At 51.8% G+C, this 22,791-nt stretch overlaps 1 protein-coding gene across 9 annotated transcripts; it reads left to right on the top strand.

Annotated features, from left to right (window-relative positions):
- Positions 1-1,295: 1,295 nt before the first annotated feature.
- TMEM50A (transmembrane protein 50A) lies at positions 1,296-22,390 on the top strand. 9 transcript variants are annotated; one of them, XM_089301343.1, is made up of 9 exons: positions 1,296-1,562; positions 1,724-1,989; positions 3,546-3,689; positions 5,471-5,630; positions 8,751-8,863; positions 14,557-14,624; positions 15,758-15,850; positions 19,131-19,191; positions 22,067-22,390. In XM_089301343.1, the coding sequence occupies exons 4-9, from the start codon at positions 5,538-5,540 to the stop codon at positions 22,110-22,112; spliced, it is 474 nt and encodes a 157-aa protein (XP_089157469.1). In that variant the 5' UTR covers positions 1,296-1,562; positions 1,724-1,989; positions 3,546-3,689; positions 5,471-5,537; the 3' UTR covers positions 22,113-22,390. The 9 variants fall into 9 exon arrangements, with proteins under 9 accessions (XP_089157469.1, XP_089157470.1, XP_051712623.1 ...); XM_089301346.1 differs by lacking the exons at positions 1,296-1,562; positions 1,724-1,989 and adding exons at positions 2,220-2,342; positions 6,257-6,422; XM_089301344.1 differs by lacking the exon at positions 3,546-3,689.
- The last annotated feature ends 401 nt before the right edge of the window (positions 22,391-22,791 follow it).

The following is a 22,791-nucleotide window of genomic DNA, read 5'->3' as shown; positions in this document are numbered from 1 at the left end:
CCACCACGGCTGGCGCGCTGCGCCAATCTGAAGCCAGGAGCCAGGTACTTCCTCCTGGTCTCCCATGCGGATGCAGGGCCCAAGCACTTGGGCCATCCTCCTCTGCACTCCTGGGCCACAGCAGAGAGCTGGACTGGAAGAGGAGCAACCGGGACAGAATCCGGCACCCCAACCGGGACTAGAACCCGGGGTGCCGGCGCTGCAAGGTGGAGGATTAGCCTAGTGAACCACAGCTCCGGCCCCACAGTTTGTTTCTTCAGCTACAGAACAGTTCTGAGATGAGCTGGCAAGTCAGGGCTGGCTATTCCTAAAGTTTTAGCTGCACTGGCATTTCCTAGCAGCTCCTCTCTATCTACAAACAACAAGCACTCATTACTCCTGTGGCCTTCCCAATACTGAGAACAACAAACTGAGCACACACTTTGGTCTAGCAGCAATATAAAGACACTTACTCATGTTTCTAAAATATTGTAAAAATCATGTTAAAGTTAAAAGCGGGGGGCGGGGGGGGGCAGTAAGAGACAGACACTGCACAGAGAAAGGCAAGTTGATACCTTTCCTCTCAGCTTTTAGCTTGTAGAAGCCGAAGTCAAGGTTTAGTGTGGCCGGTAGGCTAATAACTGGTCATCTCACAGACATGTACAGGTCTCTTTAAGAACCACCTGTGCTACATTCCTCCACCCTGAGACATTAAACTGTCACGGTCAGCTTTTAATCCTGAGCTAAGAATGATGTTCATTTCAAAACAGGTCACGGGGGCGGAGCTGCAGCATGGGGTAATGCTGCTGCCTGCAGCGCCAACATATGGGCGCTGGTTCAAGTCCCCGCTGCTCCACTTCCGATCCAGCTCCCTGCTAATGCACCTGGGAAAGCAGTGGAAGAGGGCCCAAGTGCTTGGGATTCTGCAAGCACTTGGGAGACCTGGCTCTGGCCAGGACCCTTGCAGCCATTTGGGGATAATAAGATAAATAAATAAATAATAAGATAGATAGGTCATGGACTGTACTGTACCGTTTTGCCTATTAATTAGCCTGCGAACGCCCCTCCAAAGTCCCGGGCTACCCAGATTTCACGCCTCAAAGGACACACAGGCACCTACTCATAAACCATCGCTACACAAGGACGTAAGATGAACGTGTGGGCCTCTCAGCCACAGACGGCCCATTATTCCCACCTAAGTGAGAGGAGTCTGCTCCGCCCGCCGCGTCCTTTGGCTACAGCCCGGGCTCTCCCCGGCCTGACCGCGGAGGTCCCCCGGCGCAGCACCTGCCGCCGCAGAGACCGGAAGCGCCTCCGGGACGAGCGAGGCCGTCGGCAGAGCGCCTGCTTCCTGCGGCGGAGCTTCCAGAGCCGGCCCTTGACCTGCATTTTCTCCTCGGCTGTCCCCGGCGCACCCCCGGGCAACGATCGACTCGACCGACAGCTGCTGGAAGAGGGGCGAGCCCGGCCGCGAGCCCTTCATGCAGCCAAGAATTAGCTGCTTCCGGCTTCTCCTCCTCCTCTTCCAGGAGGGCGACTTCCAGAGAGCCCGGACGATCCCCCAACTGGGGCTCTCCACACAGGTGCGCTTCCCCCGGGGGGTCTCCCTGGCCGCGTCTGGCGGTCCCCACGGGAGGAGGAGCTGCTTGCATCCAGCGGGAGGACGCGGGGTATGCGGATCAATACCCTACAATGTACTGACCCGTCCTCCATAAACAGAATTATCCGCCGCATCTGTCCGCAGCGCCCGGGGCAAAGGAAGGGGTCACCGTGCCGGGACCGGAGCCCACGAAGCTCCTGCCTCTGGAGACTGGGCAGGCGGGGCCGGGCTCCGAGAAAACAAACAAGACCAGAATCCCGAGTGTGCGGTGCTGGGGGGCCGCAAACCCGCACCCCGCACCTGTGCTGCGACCCACATGTGAGACAGCGGCGGACCAAGCCTCGCACTGCAGTTTGCCGCCTCACTTAAGGCGACGTACAAAGGCCCAACGAGCTTCTCCCTCTCGAAAGGTTAGAGCAAAGAGCGACTCCCTCCGCCGACTTTTACACGGCGCCCTCAAAACCACCACATCCGACGCCCGCACAGCCCCCTCAAGAGCCACTGAAGCGCCCGAAGCCAGAGCCCCGAGCATGCGCGGGTTCTGCGGCTCGGTGGGCGTGGCTCCCTCGGGGCACCACAGCTTCCGGGCTCCTGTCCTTGCGCGTGCGCGACTGAGCCCGGCTGGGCGGGAGGCGGAGCTGCCACATCCGGGTGTCTGGAGGCCTCAGGCTGTTTTGTTTTCGTGGGAGAAGCCTAAGCAAAGTGAAGGGGCCGGGTGCGGCGACGCCTGGCTCCCGACCCCACAGCCCGGGCAGGGCTGGACGTAAGTGCCGGGCGGAGTTCGGGGGGAAGGCAGGCGCGGACTGTCTGGCTAGCTGATGCCGACACCCTCCGGGAAGCCGCCGGCGCGAGCTGTGCCTCCCTGGATCCTCGCTGGCCACTTCCTGCTGTCTGTCCCGAGGCTGGCGGCGGCGGGAGACGCCGACCGCGTCCAGACTCCGTCAGGGCAGGGGTCAGTGGGGACAGTGCCCGGGGACGACACACAGACCCCGGAGACCGTCTCGCACCCCTGCTAGAGAGCCGAGACCCCGAGGGGGCGTGGGGTCCGGGTCCCAGGGCCTGCGGGGAGGGGTCGCAGCCAGGCGCGCCCGGAATCCGCGCCGAAAGCCCGGGGCTGGCTTTGCTCTACCTCCCGGGAGGGCGGAGGGAGCAGCTGTTCCCCGTGGAACGTGTCCGAGCGAGCGCCGGTTCAGCTCCGCGAAGTGAGGCTGGCGCCGGGCTTCCCGGAGAGTGTCCGGGATGCGGACGACGCGTGACTCCGGGCACGGGGTCCGCCTCGCCGTGGGAGAGCGTGCTGCTTGGGTAGGAGCAGGCGTCACGTCGGGCCTTTTTCTTGTTTCGCAAATGCTCGGGGCCGGGTCCTCGCGGCGCAGCGTGGTCCTCGCGGCCCAGCTTGGAAGGCTGTGTATGTAGTTCGATAAGAGTTGAGGTCGGCTGTGGGAAATTAGATAGCGATTTGTTTGCTTGTTTGCATTAATGTTAACCGCAATGCTGTGCTTGCTTTTGCTGGAAACAGCTGCTGGAGTCAGAGATACTAAAATGGGTGTTTTTAGGAATGCCACCGAAAAGCTGGCTTGGCGAGGAAAACACAGTATCGCAGTGGAAGGAAATGGTGTGGGTTCAGTTCCTTAATCTGGGTGTGAAAGTGCCTCTTCTGTTGCCTGGACGGGACTAGGCAGGCGGGGACCAGGTTCTTGGAACCTCGGACTGAAGGAGGCTTAGACGAACTACAAGCCTGACAGTAGAGGTTTATTTTTATTCCTTTAAAATATTTATTTGAGAGGTGGAGTTACACACAGAGGGAGAGACACAGAGAGAGGTCTTCCATCCTCTGGGTCACAGGCCCAAATTGCCGTAATAGCCAGGACTGGGCCAGACCAAAGCCAGGAGTCTGGAACTCCATCGGTCTCCCATGCATGGATGGCAGGTGCCCACGCCCTGAGAACACTCTCTGCTGCTCTCCCAGACACGTCAGTGGGGAACCAGCTTGGAAGTGGAAGTGGAGCGCCTGGACGTTGAACCTGCACCCACACAGGCTGCCAGAGCTGCAGGCGAGGGCTTAACCCCTGTGCCACAGGCAGGCCCCGAAGTTGTTACTACAGGAAGGAAGGTACACTTTTTTTTTTTTAAGATTTTTTTGTTTGTTTGTTTATTTTGAGAAGAGTTATAGACACAGGGAGAGACCGAGAGAAAGATCTTCCATCCACTGGTTCACTCCCCAGATGGCCGCAATGGCCAGTGCTGGGCTGATCTGAAGCCAGGAGCCAGGAGCTTCTTCCAGGTCTCCCATGTGGGTACAGGGACCCGAGCACCTGGGCTATCTTCCACCGCTTTCCCAGGCCATAAGCAGATCGGAAGCGGAGCAGCTGGGACACAAACTGACACCCGTATGAGATGCCGGCGAGACAGGCTGAGGCTTAGCCTACTGTGTCACAACGCTGGCCCTGAAAGTATACTCTTGAGAGAGTAGAAGTGGGCCAGCGGATCCGAGCCCCGAGGCCTCTAAGGCATGGCTGGCTGCAGCTTTTACAGGGGTAGTTAGGTACTGGGTAAAGGCCCTTTGTGTGGGTTTCTGACCATTATCGTATTTGTACGTGCAGCTTTTCGCTTATTTGAGAGGCAGAGTTACAGAGAGAGACAGAAAGGTCTCTCATCTGCTGATTCACTCCCCAAATGGCCACAACAGCCAGAACTGGGCCGATCCGAAACCAGGAGCTTCTTCCAGGTCTCCCACGTGGGTGCAGGAGCCCACCTGCTTGGGCTGTCTTCTGCTGTTTCCCAGGCACGTTAGCAGGGAGCTGGATTGGTAGAGAAGCAGCAGGGACACAAACCAGAGCCTGTGGAACACCAGCGCGAAGGCAGAAGCTTAGCCTGCTGTGCCACAGCGCTGGCCTCAGTACCCGCAGCTTTTCAGTGAGGATTTTTTTTTTTGACAGGCAGAGTTAGACAGTGAGAGAGAGACAGAGAGAAAGGTTTTCCTTCCGTTGGTTCACCCCCCAAGTGGCCGCCACGGCCAGTGTGCTCTTCAATCCGAAGCCAGGAGCCAGGTACTTCCTCCTGGTCTCCCATGGGGTGCAGGGCCCAAGCACTTGGGCCACCCTCCACTACACTCCCGGGCCACAGCAGAGAGCTGGACTGGAAGAGGAGCAAACGGGACTAGAACCCGCGGTACCGGTGCCGCAGGCAGAGTATTAGCCAAGTGAGCCACGGCACCAGCGTTAGTGAGGATTTTCTCAAACTTGCAAGTTTTGTCAAACTCTGACAAGCAGAACAGCAGGGTTGGTTTGGTTTCTCTCTTATCTCTTTAAAGATTTATTTATTTATTTGAAAGTCAGAATTACAGAGAGAAAGGAAGCAACAGAAAAAGAGAGAGATCTGCCATCCACTGGTTCACTCCCCGAATGGTCGCGACAGCCAGGGCTGGGCCAGACCAAAGCAAGGAGCCAGGAGCTTCTTTCAGGTCTCCTACTTGGAGCAGGGGCCCAGGCTCTTGGGTCATCTTTGGAGCTGGATTGGAAGTGGAGCAGCCAGGACTCAAACAGGTGCCCAGGTGGGAAGCCAGCGGCGCAGGCGGCTGTATCCGCCGTGCCGTAGCACTGACCCCCGTCTTACCTGTTGTTATTAGGTGTGACAGATTCTTCTTTACTAGTCAGCAAGAAACATTTTCAGTAATTGGATGCCCATTTTTATCCATATTACTGAAATATACCAAAGCCATCTTTTAAACTAAAAGAAAAACACTGAATGAATCCAGATTTTGTTTTCCAAAGGTGAAATGTGAAGATTTATCAAAAGCCAGGTCGAATAGTCTCACTTAAGAAGTAGATGGAACCAAAATAACGCGTTTGTGATACTTTCATTCAGCCGGCCTGAACCGTCCGTTCTTTCCAGGAGCGTCAGTCAGGACTGCAGCAGGTGGTGGAGCAGCTCCAGCCGTGTGTGCGCCGTGGCCTGAAGGATGTCGGGATTCCTAGAAGGCATGAGGTGCTCCGAGTGCGTGGACTGGGGGGAGAAGCGCAACACCATCGCGTCCGTGGCCGCCGGGGTTCTTGTGAGTGCTGGCGGGCGGGACCCGGGGCCGTCCGTGTTTCCCAGTGTGGCCGTGGGTTTGGATTCTCTGGGATGTTTTCAAATGTGTGCTATTTGTTTTATCTTTGACCACACTGAGTTTATTTGAGTAATTGTTGATTTTCTTAGAAGCTTTATTTGGAAGAGTTACAGAAAGACAAATCTGTTGACTGGCTCACGCGCGATGGCCGCCACAGCCTTGCTGGCTGGGCCAGACCAGGAGCTTCATCCAGGCCTCCGAGTCGGGTGGAGGGGCCCGGCCGCTTCGGTGTCTCCTGCTTCCCCAGGCCACAGCAGGGCGGGTTTGTAGCGGGACTGAAGCAGCGCCACGTAGGGTGCCAGCATTGCAGGCAGCAGGTCACTTCTCTGTGCCACGACGCAGCCCCAATTGTTGTTTTTTTTTTTAAAAGATATATTTTATTTATTTGAAAGGCAGAGTGGTAGAGGGGGGAAAGAGAAAGAGAGCTCTTCCATCTGCTGATTCACTCCCCACACGCCTGCAACAGCCAGGGCTGGACCAGGCGGAAGCCAGGAGCCAGGAACTCCATCCGGGTCTTCAGTGTGGGGTCAGGGACCACCGCTCTTGGGCTGCTACCTGCTGCCTTGCAGGCCCGTCAGCAGGAAGCTGGATCAGAAGTGGAGGCGGCGCCCAGTCCCAGACAGCCTGGCGTGGGTGCAGGCACGCCGAGCAGCAGCTGACTGCTGTGCCGCAGCGCCCACCCGCGATATTTGTGTCTCAGGATCTTACGGCATTGTGTGCTCTAAAGGGTACACTGTAAGTAAACAAATTAATAAAGTAAGTCTTTCCTCTTTGCCTGATTTCTGATGTTTTAAATTACGAGAAACATCCTGCGTTTTTCTAAATTAATGGCAAAATTTAATACCACTGTAGAAACTTAGTTTACAGATATTTTTTCAAAGCTTTAAATTTTTAAAAATTTTTTTTTCTATGAAGATGTCTTAAATCTATTGATTTAAGGGTTAAAAAAATAGTGAATAAGTTTTCATGCTGGCCAGTGATAGTATCATTAGTAGAGTATGGATCTGTGTGTAACCTGATGAGAGTAATTTGATTAGGCTAACATACTTATTTTAAAATACTTGTGAAAAGGCCAGCACCACTGCTCACTAGGCTAATCCTCCGCCTGCGACATCGGCACCCCTGGGTTCTAGTCCCGGTTGGGGCGCTGGATTCTGTCCCGGTTGCCCCTCTTCCAGGCCAGCTCTGCTGTGGCCCGAGAGTGCAGTGGAGGATGGCCCAGGTGCTTGGGCCCTGCACCCCCATGGGAGACCAGGAGAAGCACCCGGCTCCTGGCTTCAGATTGAAGAGCCCTCGGGCCGTAGCGGCCATTTGGGGAGTGAACCAACAGAAGGAAGACCTTTCTCTCTGTCTCTCTCTCTCACTGTCTAACTCTGCCTGTCAAAAAAAAAAATACTTGTGAGAAAATGGCATTTCCCATAACTAGGGCAGGGATACGAGTCCAAGCAGGAAACAGGTTACTTTGAAAACCTTCCGGGGCTGGCATTGTCATATAGCAGGTAAAGCCGCTGCCTGCGATGCCAACATCCCAAATGGGTGCCAGTGTGTGTCCTGGCTGTGCCACTTCCAATCCAGCTCCTTGCTAATGCGACTGGGAAAGCAGCAGGAGATAACCCAAGTGCTTGGGCCCCTGCACCCACGTGGGAGACCAAGAAGCAGCTCCTGGCTTCAGCTTGGCCCAGCCCTGGCCATTGCAGCCATCTGGGGAGTGGAAGATCTCTCCCTCTCTGTGTAACTCTGACCTTCAAATAAATAAATAAACCTTAAAAAAAAAAAAAAAAGAAAAAAGCCTTCTATGCTACTTGTCATTTCAAAGTTTCTGCTCAAATGACAAAAATGTATGCAGTGTTGCTTTTTAATATATTATTTGCCTTCGTTATTATCGAAAGCCAAGTTCAAGTAGCTGAGTTATAATCTGTTTAAACTGAATTTCAGATCACACCTGAACCGTCCCTAGACTGTGCTGAATGTGATCCCTCACGGGGCGAGCAGGGCTGCAGAGCTGTTTTCATCCACAGCACCAAGAGTTTAGCTGAAACTCTGCCTGCAATACGTTCCTCATATCAATCGGAGTAATTTTTTCTTCATGTTTTAAAAACTGAGAAGTTTGAGAGACAAGGAGAGAGCACTTCCATCCTCTGGTTCACTCCCTGAAATGCCTGCGTTGGCCAGGGCTGGGCCCCGGTGGACCTGGGAAACCACAGTCGAGGTCTTCTCAGGTGATAGCAGGAACCCAGTTACCTGAACCTTCACCACTGCTCCCCCCCTCCCCCCACCGGCTCTGCGTTAGTCGGGAGCTGGAGCCAGAGACAAAGCCGGGTGTCAACCCAGGCGCTCCAGTGTGGCTCTCAGACATCTTAACCTCTGGGCCAAAGGTGCCCCTCACTTGATCTTCGTTTGTGATAATATCTTTCTGGATGATTGTTCCATGTCAGCAACGGGGCGCCTCTGTCTGTTTGAATGTGCAGTGTACTCCCAGTTCACAATATCAGGTTACTGACTTCCTTGTGATACTATGAAATAATGACTGGAGCAGGTTTAGGAAGGAAGTTCACGTGAATTACTGGGAGATTTAGTGCACCTGCTGTTAAGCCATGTGCAGTTTACATTCAAGACACTGTTGGAACAGTGTCTTTGCTTTTTTAAATGTATTTATTTTAAAGATTGATTTATTTGAAATGCAGAGTTACAGAGAGGCAGAAAGAGAAACAGACAGAGAGGAGGTCTTCCATTCGCTGCCTCACTCCCCAAATGGCCGCAATGGCTGGAGCTGAGCCGATCTGAAGATGGAGCTTCCTCCAGGTCTCCCACTCGGTGCAGGGACCCAAGGACTTGGGCCATCTGCTGCTGCTTTCCCAGGCCATAGCAGAGAGCTGGATCGGAAGTGGAGCAGCTGGGACTCAAACCAGCACCCATATGGGATGCTGGCACTGTATGTGGCGGCTTTACCCACTGTGCCACAGTGCCGGCCCCTACCTTGCTTTCTTTTTGGCCAACAAGACATGAAATTGCTAAAATTTCTCACTGGTATCCCTTTTTTTGTCTGTCTGTTGTTTGCATTAGTTTTTTACAGGCTGGTGGATTATCATAGATGCAGCTGTTATTTACCCCACTATGGAGGACTTCAACCACTCATATCATGCCTGTGGCGTGATAGCAACCATCGCCTTCCTAATGTAAGTGTCACTGGTACCACGTAGAGAGATGCTCACCGACCAGAGTTGTCTTGCATGTAACTCATAGGCTTAACATGTTAGGTGTTGTCAAGTCCGCACTGGCCACGACCTGGACGTCGCATGACAGAGAGCACTTGCATAGAGCAGCACCCCCGTTCTTACTCCTTCTGCTCCTCTCGCTGTCCCAGCTCTGCCCAGCTGGCCTCTCAGCTCTTTGCTTCAAGTGTTTATACATTTACATGTAGGCCAGAAACAGTGTCCTTTGCCTAAGAGATTGCTCATTCATCCAGCCACTATCGGTAAAGCTTTATAATCCAGGCCCTGCTGTAGGTAGCAGGGAGTGAGTAGTTATTGGAGAAAATTCACGCTTTATGGAATGTGTGTGCTAATGGATGAGGCAGGTAGTCGCGGAGGACTAAATGTACGGCATGTTAGATAACGGTGACTGCAGGTGGGAAAACAGCAAGGCAAAAGGGGAGATGAGATGTCAGCAGGAAGTGAGTGTAGACAGCTTTTTTTTTTTTTTTTTTTAAGATTTATTTATATTTTGGAAGGCAGAGTTACAGAGAGAGAGGTTTTCCACCTGCTGATTCACTCCTCAAATGACCACAACAGCCAGAGCTGGGCCAGACCAAAACCAGGAGCCAGGAGCTTCTCCCAGGTCTCTCACATAGGTGTAGGGGCCCAAGCACTCAGGCCATCTTCTGCTTTCCCAGGCACATTAGCAGGGAGCTGGATCAGAAGTGGAGCAGCCAGGACTTGAACTGGTGCCCATAAGGGATGCTGGCACCACAGGCAGCAGCTTAACCCATTATGCCACAGCGCTGGCCTCAAAGTATTGAAATCTTTAAACAGGAGGGTCTCCCTAAGAAGGTGGTTTCGAGTAGACTTGAAGAAAATGCGGAAGCTGAGCATGGAACAGCACGTGCAAATGTTCTGTGGCAAGGAGGGCAGTGTGGCTGGAGCAGGGTGATCAAGGAAAGGGGCTGAGGCTGCTCCGAGGGCTTTGCTTTCACTGTGACTGTAAAGGAAGCCATTGAAGAGTCTTGAGCAGACAGATGATGTGGCCTGACAGATTTTAACAGGCATATTTCTGCTGAAAATTAAAAAAAATTTTTGAAAGGCAAACAAAATTCACTGCAAAATGAGATCAAGTTATAAGAGCAGTTTCAATACCACAACCCCTGATTTTTAAGATTTTCAAATTCATTTAGCAAATATTGTTGCACCTACCATGTGTTACTTAGGTTGTAGTATATGTTCATTTGATTCATCTTCATCATGCTTTTCATATTTAGTGTTTTTCTTGGAGTCTGTGGTTGCCCTTGTCTTGTTGATTGAAAGAATATGTATATTTTCCCTGGAATCTACTTCATTCTTCAATGCTGTTCTCATTTGGATAGTTGCTTACGCCTTGTTTTCCCTGGAACTTCTGGCATTTCTCTCTTTTGCATTTTCTCCCTCTTTTTTAAAAAATTGTATTTATTTATTTTTTTAAAGATTTATTTATTTATTTGAAAGAGTTACACAGAGAGAAGGAGAGACAGAGAGAGAGAGAGAGAGAGAGGTCCTCCATCCACTGGTTCCCTCCCTAAATGGCCACAACAGCCAGAGCTGTGCCGATTCGAATCCAGAAGTCAGGAGCTTCTCCCAGGTCTCCTACGTGGGTGCAGGGGCCCAAGGACTTGGACCATCTTCTACTGGCTATAGCAAAGAGCTAGATTGGAAGAGGAGCAGCTGGTACCCGAACTGGCGCCCACATGGGATGCTGGCATTGCAGACAGCGGCCTTATCCGCTACGCCACAGCGCCAGCCCCTGCTTTCTCCCTCTATCATCTTTAGTTCTTCCGAAGTTCTCGTAATCTTTATTGTATTATAACCTCCATTTTTCTGAGCTCTCCATCCGAGAAGCCCCTTTGTTTCAATGTAAAGTTGAAACTTTCCAGATAGTTCTTTCAATTAGTTAAACCATAAATAACTTGTTTACCCCTTGCCTAAAGATGGTTACATTTGGGGCCGGCGCTGTGGCTTACTTGGTTAATCCTCCGCCTGCGGTGCCGGCATCCCATATGGGCTCCAGGTTCTAGTCCTGGTTGCTACTCTTCCAGTCCATCTCTCTGCTGTGGCCCGGGAAGGCAATGGAGGATGGCCCAGGTGCTTGGGCGCCTGCACCCACATGGGAGACCAGGGGAAAGCACCTGGCTCCTGGCTTCGGATCAGCACAGCGCCAGTCGTAGGGGCCATTTGGGGGGTTGAACCAACGCAAGGAAGACCTTTCTCTCTGTCTCTCTCTCTCACTGTCTAACTCTACCAGTCAAAAAAAAAAAAAAAAAAAAGATGGTTACAGTTGCCAGGTGTGCTGTAGGCCAGGTAGGGCTTAGCAAACTACAGCCCCCGCTGTTTTGTAAATTGGGACATAGCCACATCCTTTGGTTACATATTGCCCATGGCTGCTTACTTGTGAAGATGTGACAGAGCCTGTACGACCCACAGGCCTGAAATATTTACAGTGGGATCTTCAAGAAAAAGTTTGCTGAAGCCAGGAACCTAGAACTCAATCTGGGTCTCCTACAGGGTGACAAGGACCCCAGTATTTAAACCATCATCTGCTGTATCTCAGAGTGTGCGTGAGCGGGAAGCTAGATTGGATGCATGGGAACCAGGGCTTGAAGGAGGCGCTCCAGTATGGGATGTCACCTCTGTGACAACCAGCTGCCCCAAAAATACTTTGTGCTAAATTTACAAAATAATGGGGCCAGCGTTGTAGGACAGCAGGTGGGGCCACCGCCTGTGATGGCAGATGGCATCCGTATGAGCATTCGTTCCCGTCCGGCCGTCTGCTTCTGGTCCAGCTCACACACGCGCGTTCTCTCCTTCTCCCTCTCCCTCTCCCTCTCCCCCCCCCCGCCTCTCTCTCCCCTTTCCCCCACTTTGTAACAGCCTTTCAAATAAATAATCTTTTTTTAAAATGGAGGAGAATTTAAAAAACTATATAGAGGTTCTGGTTAAAAACCTCAGAAAAATGATTCTTTCGTCTCCTTCCCAAAACCTATTCAAAGTGAGAGGACACCGTGCAGTCGTGTGGGAGCAGCATTCCTCAGCAGGTGACATCCTCTGTGTCCGGGATTCAGGTGACAGGCGGACGCCAGGAGCCGAGCTTAGCCTCTGCACGGAGAGGGCTGAGCCCTGGAGGCGCTGGCTGACAGAATCCCCGAGCTGCTGCAGACAGGGCCTGGAAACAGGGGTTAAAATCGGCTCTGTGTGCAGAAGGATGAGCCCCTTCCTCGTTTCTGCTCCCCTCCCCCACCTGTCTCGTCCTCGTTCTGTCTCCAGCACGCATGGATGTTCTAAGTGGTGTTAGGCGCTTCTCTTCCTGTACTGACATGTTCAGTCCAGAAGCCAGAAGCTGAGGGCCGGGTGTGGTGGTCCGGGCTCGGCAGGGGCTGTTCTCCATGCAGAGCAGGTGGGGGTGTTGCAGTCGAAGCCCAGGGAGGCGGGTTGGTGAGAGGGGAACACCTTTACCTGGATGCTGAGTGCCTCTGCCCGAATTCTCGTTAATGACCCGGGGGCGAGCCCCGGGCAGCTTCATGCCAGGTGCACATCGCCATCGTGGCGTGCACACCGCGTCAGAGGCACTGGGAGCGCCTGTCGTTCCTGGGCTGTTTCTGCCGCAGATGAGTAACCAGCATCTAAGCCTGAGGAAACGTTAACTAAACCCAAACCGCACGGGGTTTGTAACTGTACACGTGTCATCAAAGTCACGCGGGACCAGACAACTGCTGCAGAGAAGGACAGAAAGGCACAAGGGTGAAATGCATCCCAGGACTGTGCACGGGTCCTTCTGCTACTGAGGGCACTTGGGATTGGGACGGTTGGGGAGCTGGAGTGAGGGCTGCAGGGCTGACGGTGGCAATGGTTGTGGCTGTGGGTGTGTACGAGAACAGGCTTGCGGTAAGAGATAGGAGCACACGTTGGCAGTCCTGGGGTGTCAGGCCAACCTTCAGGTGCCTCAGGAAGAATGTGTTCATACTGCAAGTTTTCTGTAAATTTGCGACTATGTGTAAAAATAGTAGTGTCGGAGAGCAAGCGGAGACATCTATCCCAGGTGTCTCCACCGTGAAGACAGAGGGGTGGGGGTGGGACACCGGACTCAGACGAGCTCGGTTGGCTCTCTGCGGGGAAGAAGGAGCATAAGAGCCACTGCCTAAGAACGTCTGGGTTTGTTTTAAATATGAAGCTTGTTTCTAAATGTATCTGTTAATCACAGAATAATTTAGTTGTTATGGAGTCCACTGAAAATGATTGTATTTTGATCATTCAACAACTTAGATTTACATTATATTAATAAATTCAGATTTCATATTGTGAAAAAATCAGAGTTCTTGTATTCAGCACATGTATTTAGTATCTGCTGTGTGCCAGGCTCTGTCCTAGACCCTGAGAATAAAAACGAGAAACGAGATGGACTCGACCCCGTCCTCACGAAGCTTGTGTTCTAGTGGTAGGCGCACACACACACACACCCCTACACGGTCATAAATATAAAATGTTTATGTTTGTTATGACTTAGCTTGATATACTGTGGACATTGCCCCATGACATTTCCAATGTTTCCAAGGATATTCTAAAGAAAGCAGAGTTCTCTCCCAGCTTAGGGTGTTTCCTAAAGGTCATTGAAAGACCTTTTTTTTTTAAATTGAAAACATGTTTTAAATGATTTATTTATTTGAAAGACAAAATTATAGAGAGAGGGAAAGAGAGAAGTTGATTATCCATCTGCTGGTTCACTCTCCAAAGGCTGCAACAGCTGGGAGTAGGCCAGGCGGATGCCAGGAGCCCGGAGCTTCCTCTAGGTCTCCCACATGGGTGCAGGGGCCCAAGCACTTGGGCCATTCTCCACTGCTTTCCCAGGTGCATTAGCAGGGAGCTGGATCGGAAGTGAAGCAGCCAGGACACAAACCCACACCCACATGGGATGCTCATGTTGCAGGCGACAGCCTAACCTGGCCTAACAGCGCCAGCCCTGGTGAAAGATTTCCTGTGGTTAGAACACACATCAGGGATTGAAACTAGATTGTATCACTGGAATTTGTCCTTGATAAAATTTTCAGGTGAAAAAATTATTGGTTTTTTAAAATATGATTCTCTTAAACATCGGACATTACAACATTGTTAGAAAAATTTCATTCCAAAGTAATTTTTGGCTTGTCTAGGGACCATTCTGTCTCTGCCATTGCCATGCATGATTACATGTTAAGTATGTCTGATGTGTACAAATGGAAAACTGATGGAACCAAGCCAAATCATCCTTTGATCTGTTCCAGTCTTAGCAAGGTAAAGTCTTGAGAATTCTGTTCTTGGATTCTGACAAGCTTCTGCAACACCTGACGGACTTGTTAAAACTCAGAGGCCTGGGCCCCGCGCCCAGACTTCTGCTTCAGTAGCTCTGGGGTGAGGCCAGGGGGTTTTCCACCAGCTTGCCTGGTGATTCTGCCAGCCTGGGGCCCACAGCCGCGGCCTTAGAGTATGTGCTTGACGGGACTAGCCTGAGGTCAGAGGGACCCATTACTCAGGATTCAGGAGGCCTAACCTTGAAGCTGAGAAATGCTAGCCTATCGCATCTGGTAATCTGAAGTCATGGATAGTTTTCTTCTTGTAGTCAGAGATTGATTTCTTGGTTTTATTTCGTACAGGATTAATGCGGTATCGAATGGACAAGTCCGAGGTGATAGTTACAGTGAAGGTTGTCTGGGTCAAACAGGTAAATAGGTACCAACAACATCTTACTGTACGTGTGTCCGTCCTGAAAGTGAGGGTGGAGCCTGGAGGGCCGCCTGTCTGACTCCTGCAGGTCAGGCGAGGGTGGAGCTGTGTTGAGAACGGAGGGGAGAGGTTCGAGGGCATAGCAGAAAAGTTGCCTTTGGTCCCAGCTGGCTGCGTAGTACAGGATACCTGTGATTGTGAGTGTGAGCTCTGGCTGTTGCAGCCAATTAGGGAGTCAACCAGCAGATGGAAGACCCGTCTCTCCCTCTGCCTCTGCCTTTCAAATAAATCTAAAAAAAAAAAAAAAAAAGAAGAAGAAAAAGAAAAGGCACATAATATTCTATTTGCTATTCTTTATTGAGCCAGGCAATTTTAATTAAAATGTATATATGCTAATGAGGTAAAGAATTCCATCTCAGAATTCATTTTCTGCAGTCTAATGGCTGCACTTGTTGATAGTGAATCTTCATAAATATTAGACAACCGTGATTTAGAAGTTGATGTGATTTTAACGCCGCTTTCCTAAGTGGCAGCCACAGTGCCTTGAGTTTACTGCCTGACCTCTGTGAGGGTGGAGTGTCCTAGCCCTCAGAGTCCTGGTGTCAGCACATGGGAACTTCTTCAGTGTGTATGTGTGCTGCCTGCAAGTACTCTTGAGGATGGAGCCCAGTTCCTAGAAATCCATGCAGAGTGAGCCTGCAAACGTGGCGAGACATCTGAGGATGTCTCCTGGGGAAGCAGTTGGGGAAAGTAAATAAATGCTCCTGAAATACACGACCTATAAATGATGATAACTGGTTTTTTTTTATTTTAAAAATATTTATCTATTTATTTGGAAGTCAGAGTTAGAAAGGGAGAGAAAGAGAGAAGAGAGATCTTCCATCTGCTGGTTCACTCCCCCAGTGGCCACAACAACCAGGGCTGGGCCAGGCTGAAGCCAGATAACTGTTTTTTTTAAAAAGAATATGCAAAGCAGCCGAGAGGAGAGAGGCCAGCACCTGCCCTCTGAAAGATGCTGGGCGTGTGTTTTTCCCGCTGTTCTGTTTCGACTCTGGTTGTTTGGGTCTGGGTGTTTGTCCTCCTGGGGGTCTGAAGTGTCCTGACGGCCTCTTCCGGTTCTCCTTCTCCCAGGTGCCCGGATCTGGCTCTTCATTGGTTTCATGTTGGCCTTTGGCTCTCTGATCGCATCCATGTGGATCCTCTTTGGAGGTTACGTCGCTAAAGGTGAGCAAACACGGGCTCCGCCTCACTGCTGGGGACGCCGGGATTCTGTCTTAGTGGTGGTTTCAGAATCAGCATTTTAGCAGTCAGTTACCAGCAGTGCATTTCCACCCGGCCACGCCTCGCACCCGTGTGTGTTGCCTTGTGTGGTTTGCTTTCCTTTCTTCTGTGCTGTTTTTTCTTCTAATCCGGAGCCCGGGCAGGATGGCGGGAGGCGGCTCCACGCCCTGCTTCTCTGTGGCTCCCGAACCTCCGCAGCAGCGTGTGTGTTGTCTAGCTCTTGAGCAAATTTTGGAAGCGAAGTTGGTTCAGTTAAGCCTCCTGCTGACAGGGTGTCATCTCCTCCTAGACAGAAAAATAAGCAATTTTAATGCACACCTGCCTGAGAAGACAGTCGAAGGCAGGCTCTGGGAAGGGACACTGTTAGGTCCCTGGCTGGGGCTTCACCCGGAGGCACCCAGGAAAACAGGAAGCATTTTCGTGTTCCAGGTACAATGGCCTGTGCTTGTATCTGCAAACATATGGTATTCACGATGGGCTGGCCTCCATCTAACTCACCTTGTATCTTCATTTTACCTCCTTGAATAAACTGTTACCCCTGGACTAAAAGCACGGGTTTCCTAAATTTTTTTTTTTTAATTTTTATTTATTTATTTATTTTTGACAGGCAGAGTGGACAGTGAGAGAGAGAGACAGAGAGAAAGGTCTTCCTTTTGCCGTTGGTTCACTCTCCAATGGCCGCTGCACCCCTGCGGCCGGCGCACCGCGCCTATCCAATGGCAGGAGCCAGGAACTTCTGGTCTCCCATGGGGTGCAGGGCCCAAGCACCTGGGCCATCCTCCACCGCACTCCCTGGCCACAGCAGAGAGCTGGCCTGGAAGAAGGGCAACCGGGACAGAATCCGGCGCCCCGACCGGGACTAGAACCTGGTGTGCCGGCGCCGCAAGGCGGAGGATTAGCCTAGTGAGCCGCGGCGCCGGCCAGGGTTTCCTATATTTTTAATAAAATCATTTAGATCTGGAATGGTAGACATTTTTAAATATTTTATTTGCATCTTTCGTTTATATATTTTATTATTAAACTATGTTACCAAAGATGTAGAAAAAAGAATCTGTAATAATCTTGCCACTCTTAAATATTTTAGTATATTTCCTTTCACTCTCTTTTCTTATTTTGTTATGTATTTATTATAATATAAATGTAATTTTGGTCCCTGCTTTTTGCATTCAACATATCATAAGGTTTGTGTGTGTGTGTGTGTGTGTGTGTGTGTTTAAGATTTATTTATTTATTTGAAAGGCAGAGTTACAGAGAGGCAGAGGCAGGAGCAGAGGCAAAGAGATATCTTTCATCCGCTGGTTCACTCTCCAAATGGCCACAACTGCCAGAGCTGAGCCAATCTGAATCGAGGAGCCAGGAGCTTCTTCTGGGTCTCCCACGTGGGTACAGGGGCCCAATGACTTAGATCGTCCTCCATTGCTTTCCCAGGCACATTATCAGGGAGCTGGATTGGAAGTGTAGTAGCCGGGACTTGAACTGGCACTCTCATGTGGATGCCAGCATCCCAAAGTGGCAGCTCAGCCTGCTGTGCCACAATGCCCCCCTTCCAATTTTAATTAATGAATTTTTTATTCATTTGCGAGGCAGAGAGATACAGACAGCTTCCATTCAGTGATTCGTTCTCCAGATGCCTGCGGTAATTCAGCCCAGGTGTCCCGTATGGACGTCAGGGCCCTAGCCACTTGAGCTGGTACCTGCTTCCTCCCAGGATGCAGTTAGCAAGAAGCTGGAATTGGAAGCAGAGCCAGCACTCAGACCTAGGCTCTCCAGTATGGGGTGCAGTGTCTCACCAGCATGTTTTTTTTTTTATTTAAATTCATATTTTATGTATTTGAAATGCAGAGTTACAGATAAGGGGAAAGGGAGAAACAGAGAGAGAGAGATCTACCATCCTCTGGTTCACTCCCCAAATGACCGGAGCCGGGCCAGGCCGAAGCCAGGAGCCAAGAGCTTCTTCAGGATCTCTCACATGGGTGCAGGGGCCCAAGCACTTGGGCCGTCCTTTGCTGCTCCCCCGGGTGTATTAGCAGGGGCTGGAGCAGAAGTAGAGCAACCCCTGTGGGATGCTGGTGTTGCAGGCGATGGCCTGGCCTACACCGGCATCTTAGCCAGGTCCAATGCCAACCCAAGATAATCTGGATGTAATATTTTTATGAGCAATCCTGGTGGCAATGGATAGTGAATGTGGGATAGTAGTGAAAGCCTTTACAAACCACACATGCAGGTGAATGAGATTACTTGAAGCTATTCAGAGATGAGAAAAGTTAATTTATGTGTTCTGTGCCCCGCTCTGGCGGTCAGTGGGTTCTCCCTGACAGCCCCAGCAGTGGACGCTTAGGAGAGCTTCAGTCAGCTCTGGGCACGGTGAGAGCGCACGTCCCTCACACAGTGTTCCCGGCCTGGTTAAGGGCTGCCGCGGCCTTCCAGGCGTTGGGAGGCCTGTGGGGACGCTGGCTCTTTCCCTCACAGTCCACCAGCAAATGCTGCTGGCCCCTCCGTGTCTGTGTCCGGAATCTTGCCACGTGTTATGTGTCCATTGCCAGCACCCCGATCAGTCCATCACAGTCTCTTGCTGAAAGAGCCCCGCAGCTGCTCTCGGGCCCGCCCCTTGTCCTAGCTGATGGACTGTCAGCACAGCTGGCACAGCTGGCCCGCGTCAGCCACAGGACCTCCCGTGGCGTCTCCTGTCGTTCAGCGAGCATCAGAGCCCTCACCAGCCGCGGGGCTCTGCCGGGTCCTGGCTGCCCGGCCCGCGCCCCTCATGTCCCGGTCCCGGTCCCGGTCCACGTGGCTGCTGCTCTGCGGGACCAACGTGCTCCGACCTCAGGGCCCTTGCACTCGCAGTCGAGCTGCCCTTCCTGTGCTCACTGCAGCGTCACCCTCTCGTGAGGTCTTCCTGGCCAACTGCCAGGCCGCCGTCTCTGCACGGCTCTGCCTTTCCCGCTTGATTGACCTGCGTGGGTTCTGCAGGCTGCCCGTCTCCCCGGGAGCCCAGCTGCCGCGTCCTCGCATGTAGCGTGCCCTGGGACGCGTGTGTCAGATGAGCGGAGACAGCCAGTCCCTCAGCCACGGTGGGCTCAGTCCATGCCATGGGTCATTTAATGTTCACGCCAGTTGTGCTTACTGGAAAGTCTCTTACGAGGGCAGGAAAGTATATCTGCCAGTGGGTCTGAGCAAAGTGTTTTGAGATTCTAAACCTCTACATGTTCCAATTATTTTACAGAGAAGCCCATAGTATACCCTGGGATTGCTGTATTTTTCCAGAATGCCTTCATCTTTTTTGGGTAAGTTTATTTTTCATTCTTTATCTTGTCGGTTTTTTGTTGTTGTTGTTGTTAATAATAGCTTCTGTTACATCATTGACTATATTTAGTTGCTTAATTTGCCTCTGTCTGATGGTCCTCCCCTGTTATTTTCTTAAAGTATCAAGAATGAGGTTGAGGAGGACATTTTTTAATACAGGGGTTGGTTTGTTGCCAACCTTGGGAACATATATTAATTTTTTAAATCGCCACCAGACCTCCTTTAATGAATAACTTTCGTGTAGGTTTAGTTACGCGACTCTGACGATGTTTATTTTAAACCTAGATCTCTTAACAGCTGCTTTTAATGAAATCTTGCTTGAAACCATTTCTACTTAAATTCCGGTTTCTGGATGCATTTTGTAGCTCTTTTATCCTTAGTGTTATTCGAGTTTGTGGGTAGATTCGAGATAGGAAAGAAAAGCCGTCCCATGGTTTCTCCTGATGCAATTACTGATAAGCTGGAGCGGTCATGGTCATGGTCATCTCTGCTGCTTGTTCATCCTGGAAACCAGGGGCCTGCCCTTCCCCTTTCTGACCACGCCCCCAGCCAGGAAGCAAAACAGAACTCTCCATCGGCTGGGCTGCCTCGGAGTCCTTGACCTCCGTTCCATGGGCCCCTGAGGGTGGGGAGTCAGGCGAACCTGGTGTCCCGCTCACTTCTGGACAGGCAGAGTCTCTGGCTTTCACGGATTTTCAGAGAGAAGTCCCCAGTCCAAAAAAAGGTTAAGACACTGCTGTGTTCCTTCTCTGTCCCTCCCGCCACCTCCCGGTGGCCGCTCACACCACGTCTGTCCTGTTCCACCAGCAGGTGTTTTGGCAACTCTATAAAGTCAGTTTGGAAATACAGAGAAGGTAAACTTAGATCTGGCGAGGTGCACAGCCCCTTTGGATCCTACCTTGTGTCCAGAAACTCGTGGAGAAACTTCAAAGGGTTAAGAAAAAAAAAGGAGCAAAGCCACTGACTTTCACTAATGACCGAGGGCTGTTGAGCAGTCACCATGTTCCAGGCATGTCCTGTCAGTCACCTGCCCCAGCAGCCCTGGAGCTGGCCCCGCATTGTCCTGTTTACATGGGAGACACAGGCACAGAGAAGTTAGGTGACTTCCGCGAGACCACGCGGCAAAATTCAGACAGAAGCATGGAATGGGAGTGGGTGTGGTGCTTTGTGTTCACGTGAGGGAGGCTGTGTGTTTCTAATGCCTCTCCCTTTCAAGGACGGGGCGGCCTGAATTTTGGCTTTTCCCAGAGAACTGGCATATCTGGCACAGGGGCGCACCCCACCATCAGCCGGAGCTGAGTGCTTGTTGCTTTGGGTGGGGGCATCTGCACACAGCCCCATTTCGTTCTGCATTGCGGGCGCTCAGCACCGACGTCCCCTCACGAGCACACGCCCCGGCCCCCGGGCGAGACTCGCCACCCCGACAGTTGCCGTCCCATAAGCTGTAACCTGGCCATGCTGAGTCCCTCCCTGTTGTGTCACAGCTCCAGCGTCTTTGACACCTGCGAGTGCCCTCCTCGGCATCTTTAAGTTGAAGCGTAGATGCCCGTGCGCCCCCTCACCTGACCCAGCCTGTGAGCCCTGGGAGGCAGTGTCCCTGACGCCCTGCGCTCGTGGCGTCCACGCTGTGCGCCTTCCTCTCCCTGAAACACCTTCCTCAGCATCCCGCTGGCTCTCTTCCTCCCGGCCTCCCGGTCAGACCCCCCCTTGATCCGGTAAAGCCCATCTCAAGTACTTCCCACCCTGTAAATCCTGGTCCAGCTCGTCCGTGGTTCTACGCTCCTTTACTGACGTATGGTGAATGAGCCTCTCCCCTTCGCCCCAGTCCCTCAGCACCTCACCAAGCACGCAAGCCGCCTGAGGCCTCTATGGCCCTAGCACTAGACACCAGGACACTCCAAAATGTGTGTTGAATAAATGTGATAAAATCAAACATATGATAATTAGGTACTAAACTTTGGTCAACTTTTTGAAGTCACATGTGCAGGGACAATGAGGTAACAGCACAGTTGAGTATGATGTAAGATTTTACTATCTTGGGGCCTGCACTGTGGCGTAGCGGGTAAAGCCGCCGTCTGTGGTGCTGGCATCCCACGTGGGCACTGGTTCAGGTACTGGCTGCTCCACTTCTGATCCAGCTCTCTGCTAATGTGCCTGGGAAGACAGTGCTAAGATGGCCCGAGTTCTTGGGCCCCTGCACCCGTGTGGGAGACCCAGAAGAAGCTCCTGGCTCCTGGCTTCAGATCAGTGCAGCTCCAGCCATTGCAGCCAACTGGGGAGTGAACCAGCAGATGGAAGACTTACCTCTTTCTCTCTCTCTCTGTGTCTCTCCCTCCCTCCCTCTCTCTGCCTCTCTGTAACTCTGCCTTTCAAATAAATAAATAAATCTTTTAAAAAAATTACTACCTTAGAATGACCAGTTTCTGCTTGGATACATTCCATGTCAGATTGTTTCATACAACTCATCAAAGGTTGATTGGAAAGGCAGAGTGATCGACAGAGATCCTCTGTCCCCTGGTCCCTAATAGCCAGGGCTGCACCAGGCCAGAGCCAAGAACCTGGAGCTCCATCGGGCTCTCCCACCTGGGTGGCTGGGAACTGAAGTGCTTGGGCCGTCACCTGCTGCTTCCCAAGTACATTAGCAGGGACTGGAAGCGGAGTAGCCAGGACTCAACCCACAGCTCGATTTGGGATGAGGCTGTCCTACGCAGCGACTGCACGCCCTCTGCTGCAGCGTGGTGTCCACTGCTAATTATTTGTTCCTTCCCACCGTTCTGAGCCTCAGTACTCGTCCTCCTCCCTTGTGACGTGATACTCCTTATCTTAATCGTGTGATGTTTCTTCTCTTATTCATAGAGGGCTGGTTTTTAAGTTTGGCCGCACTGAAGACCTGTGGCAGTGAAAACCTGACTTCCTGTAGCGTGGAGCCCCGCGTGCGTGGATTTCTACTGCTCACTGCCAGCCGTTTTGTAATGCCGTTTTGTAAACCTCCTGAGTCTGGGCTTGGCTTACCGCTGTGTAACACTGAAATCATGAGAACTCTTCCTGTTTCAGCAACAACAGGGTGTTATGGTATGCACTTGATTAACTTATAACACGTTAAACTGTCCCACACGCGTCATTTTTGTCAAGTTTTATCATGGTATAGTTTGTAAAAATAAAAGTCAGTTACAGGAGAAATCGTGCGTATGTGTTCCTTCTGAAGTCCAGAACTCTGCGTGAGCGCTCTGAAGGTTGCGTTCACTGGACGTGGCCTCTTCACGTCGGGTGTTCAGCCTGTGTCAGCAGCCACCGTGTGGGGCGCCAGCACCGCTGCGCCACGACGCGGCCCTGGCTCCGCTTTGAGCCGTTTTCAGTGGTGAGAATTCGTGCTCACGGTGCTTTGGCTTATGCGGTGTCACCGGTGTCCTGTCAGCGTTTGCACCTCACGAGCATTTCGGGGCCTCCCAAGAAGGGGGTGACCACGCTGGAGGAGAGAGCCCAGAGTCCTCTGACCAGGCGTCTCGGGGCCCGTCTGTGGGGCTCTGTGCCACTGTGCCCCGTGGTCACTGCACGGGCACCGCTGGGGAAGAAGGAAGAGC

Source organism: Oryctolagus cuniculus, chromosome 7 (genome assembly GCF_051225735.1).
Source record: "Oryctolagus cuniculus isolate XC-2025 breed Fujian yellow rabbit chromosome 7, ASM5122573v1, whole genome shotgun sequence".
NCBI lineage: Eukaryota > Metazoa > Chordata > Mammalia > Lagomorpha > Leporidae > Oryctolagus > Oryctolagus cuniculus.
Note: the sequence above shows the minus strand (reverse complement) of the source record. Positions and strands in the feature narration are given on the sequence as shown.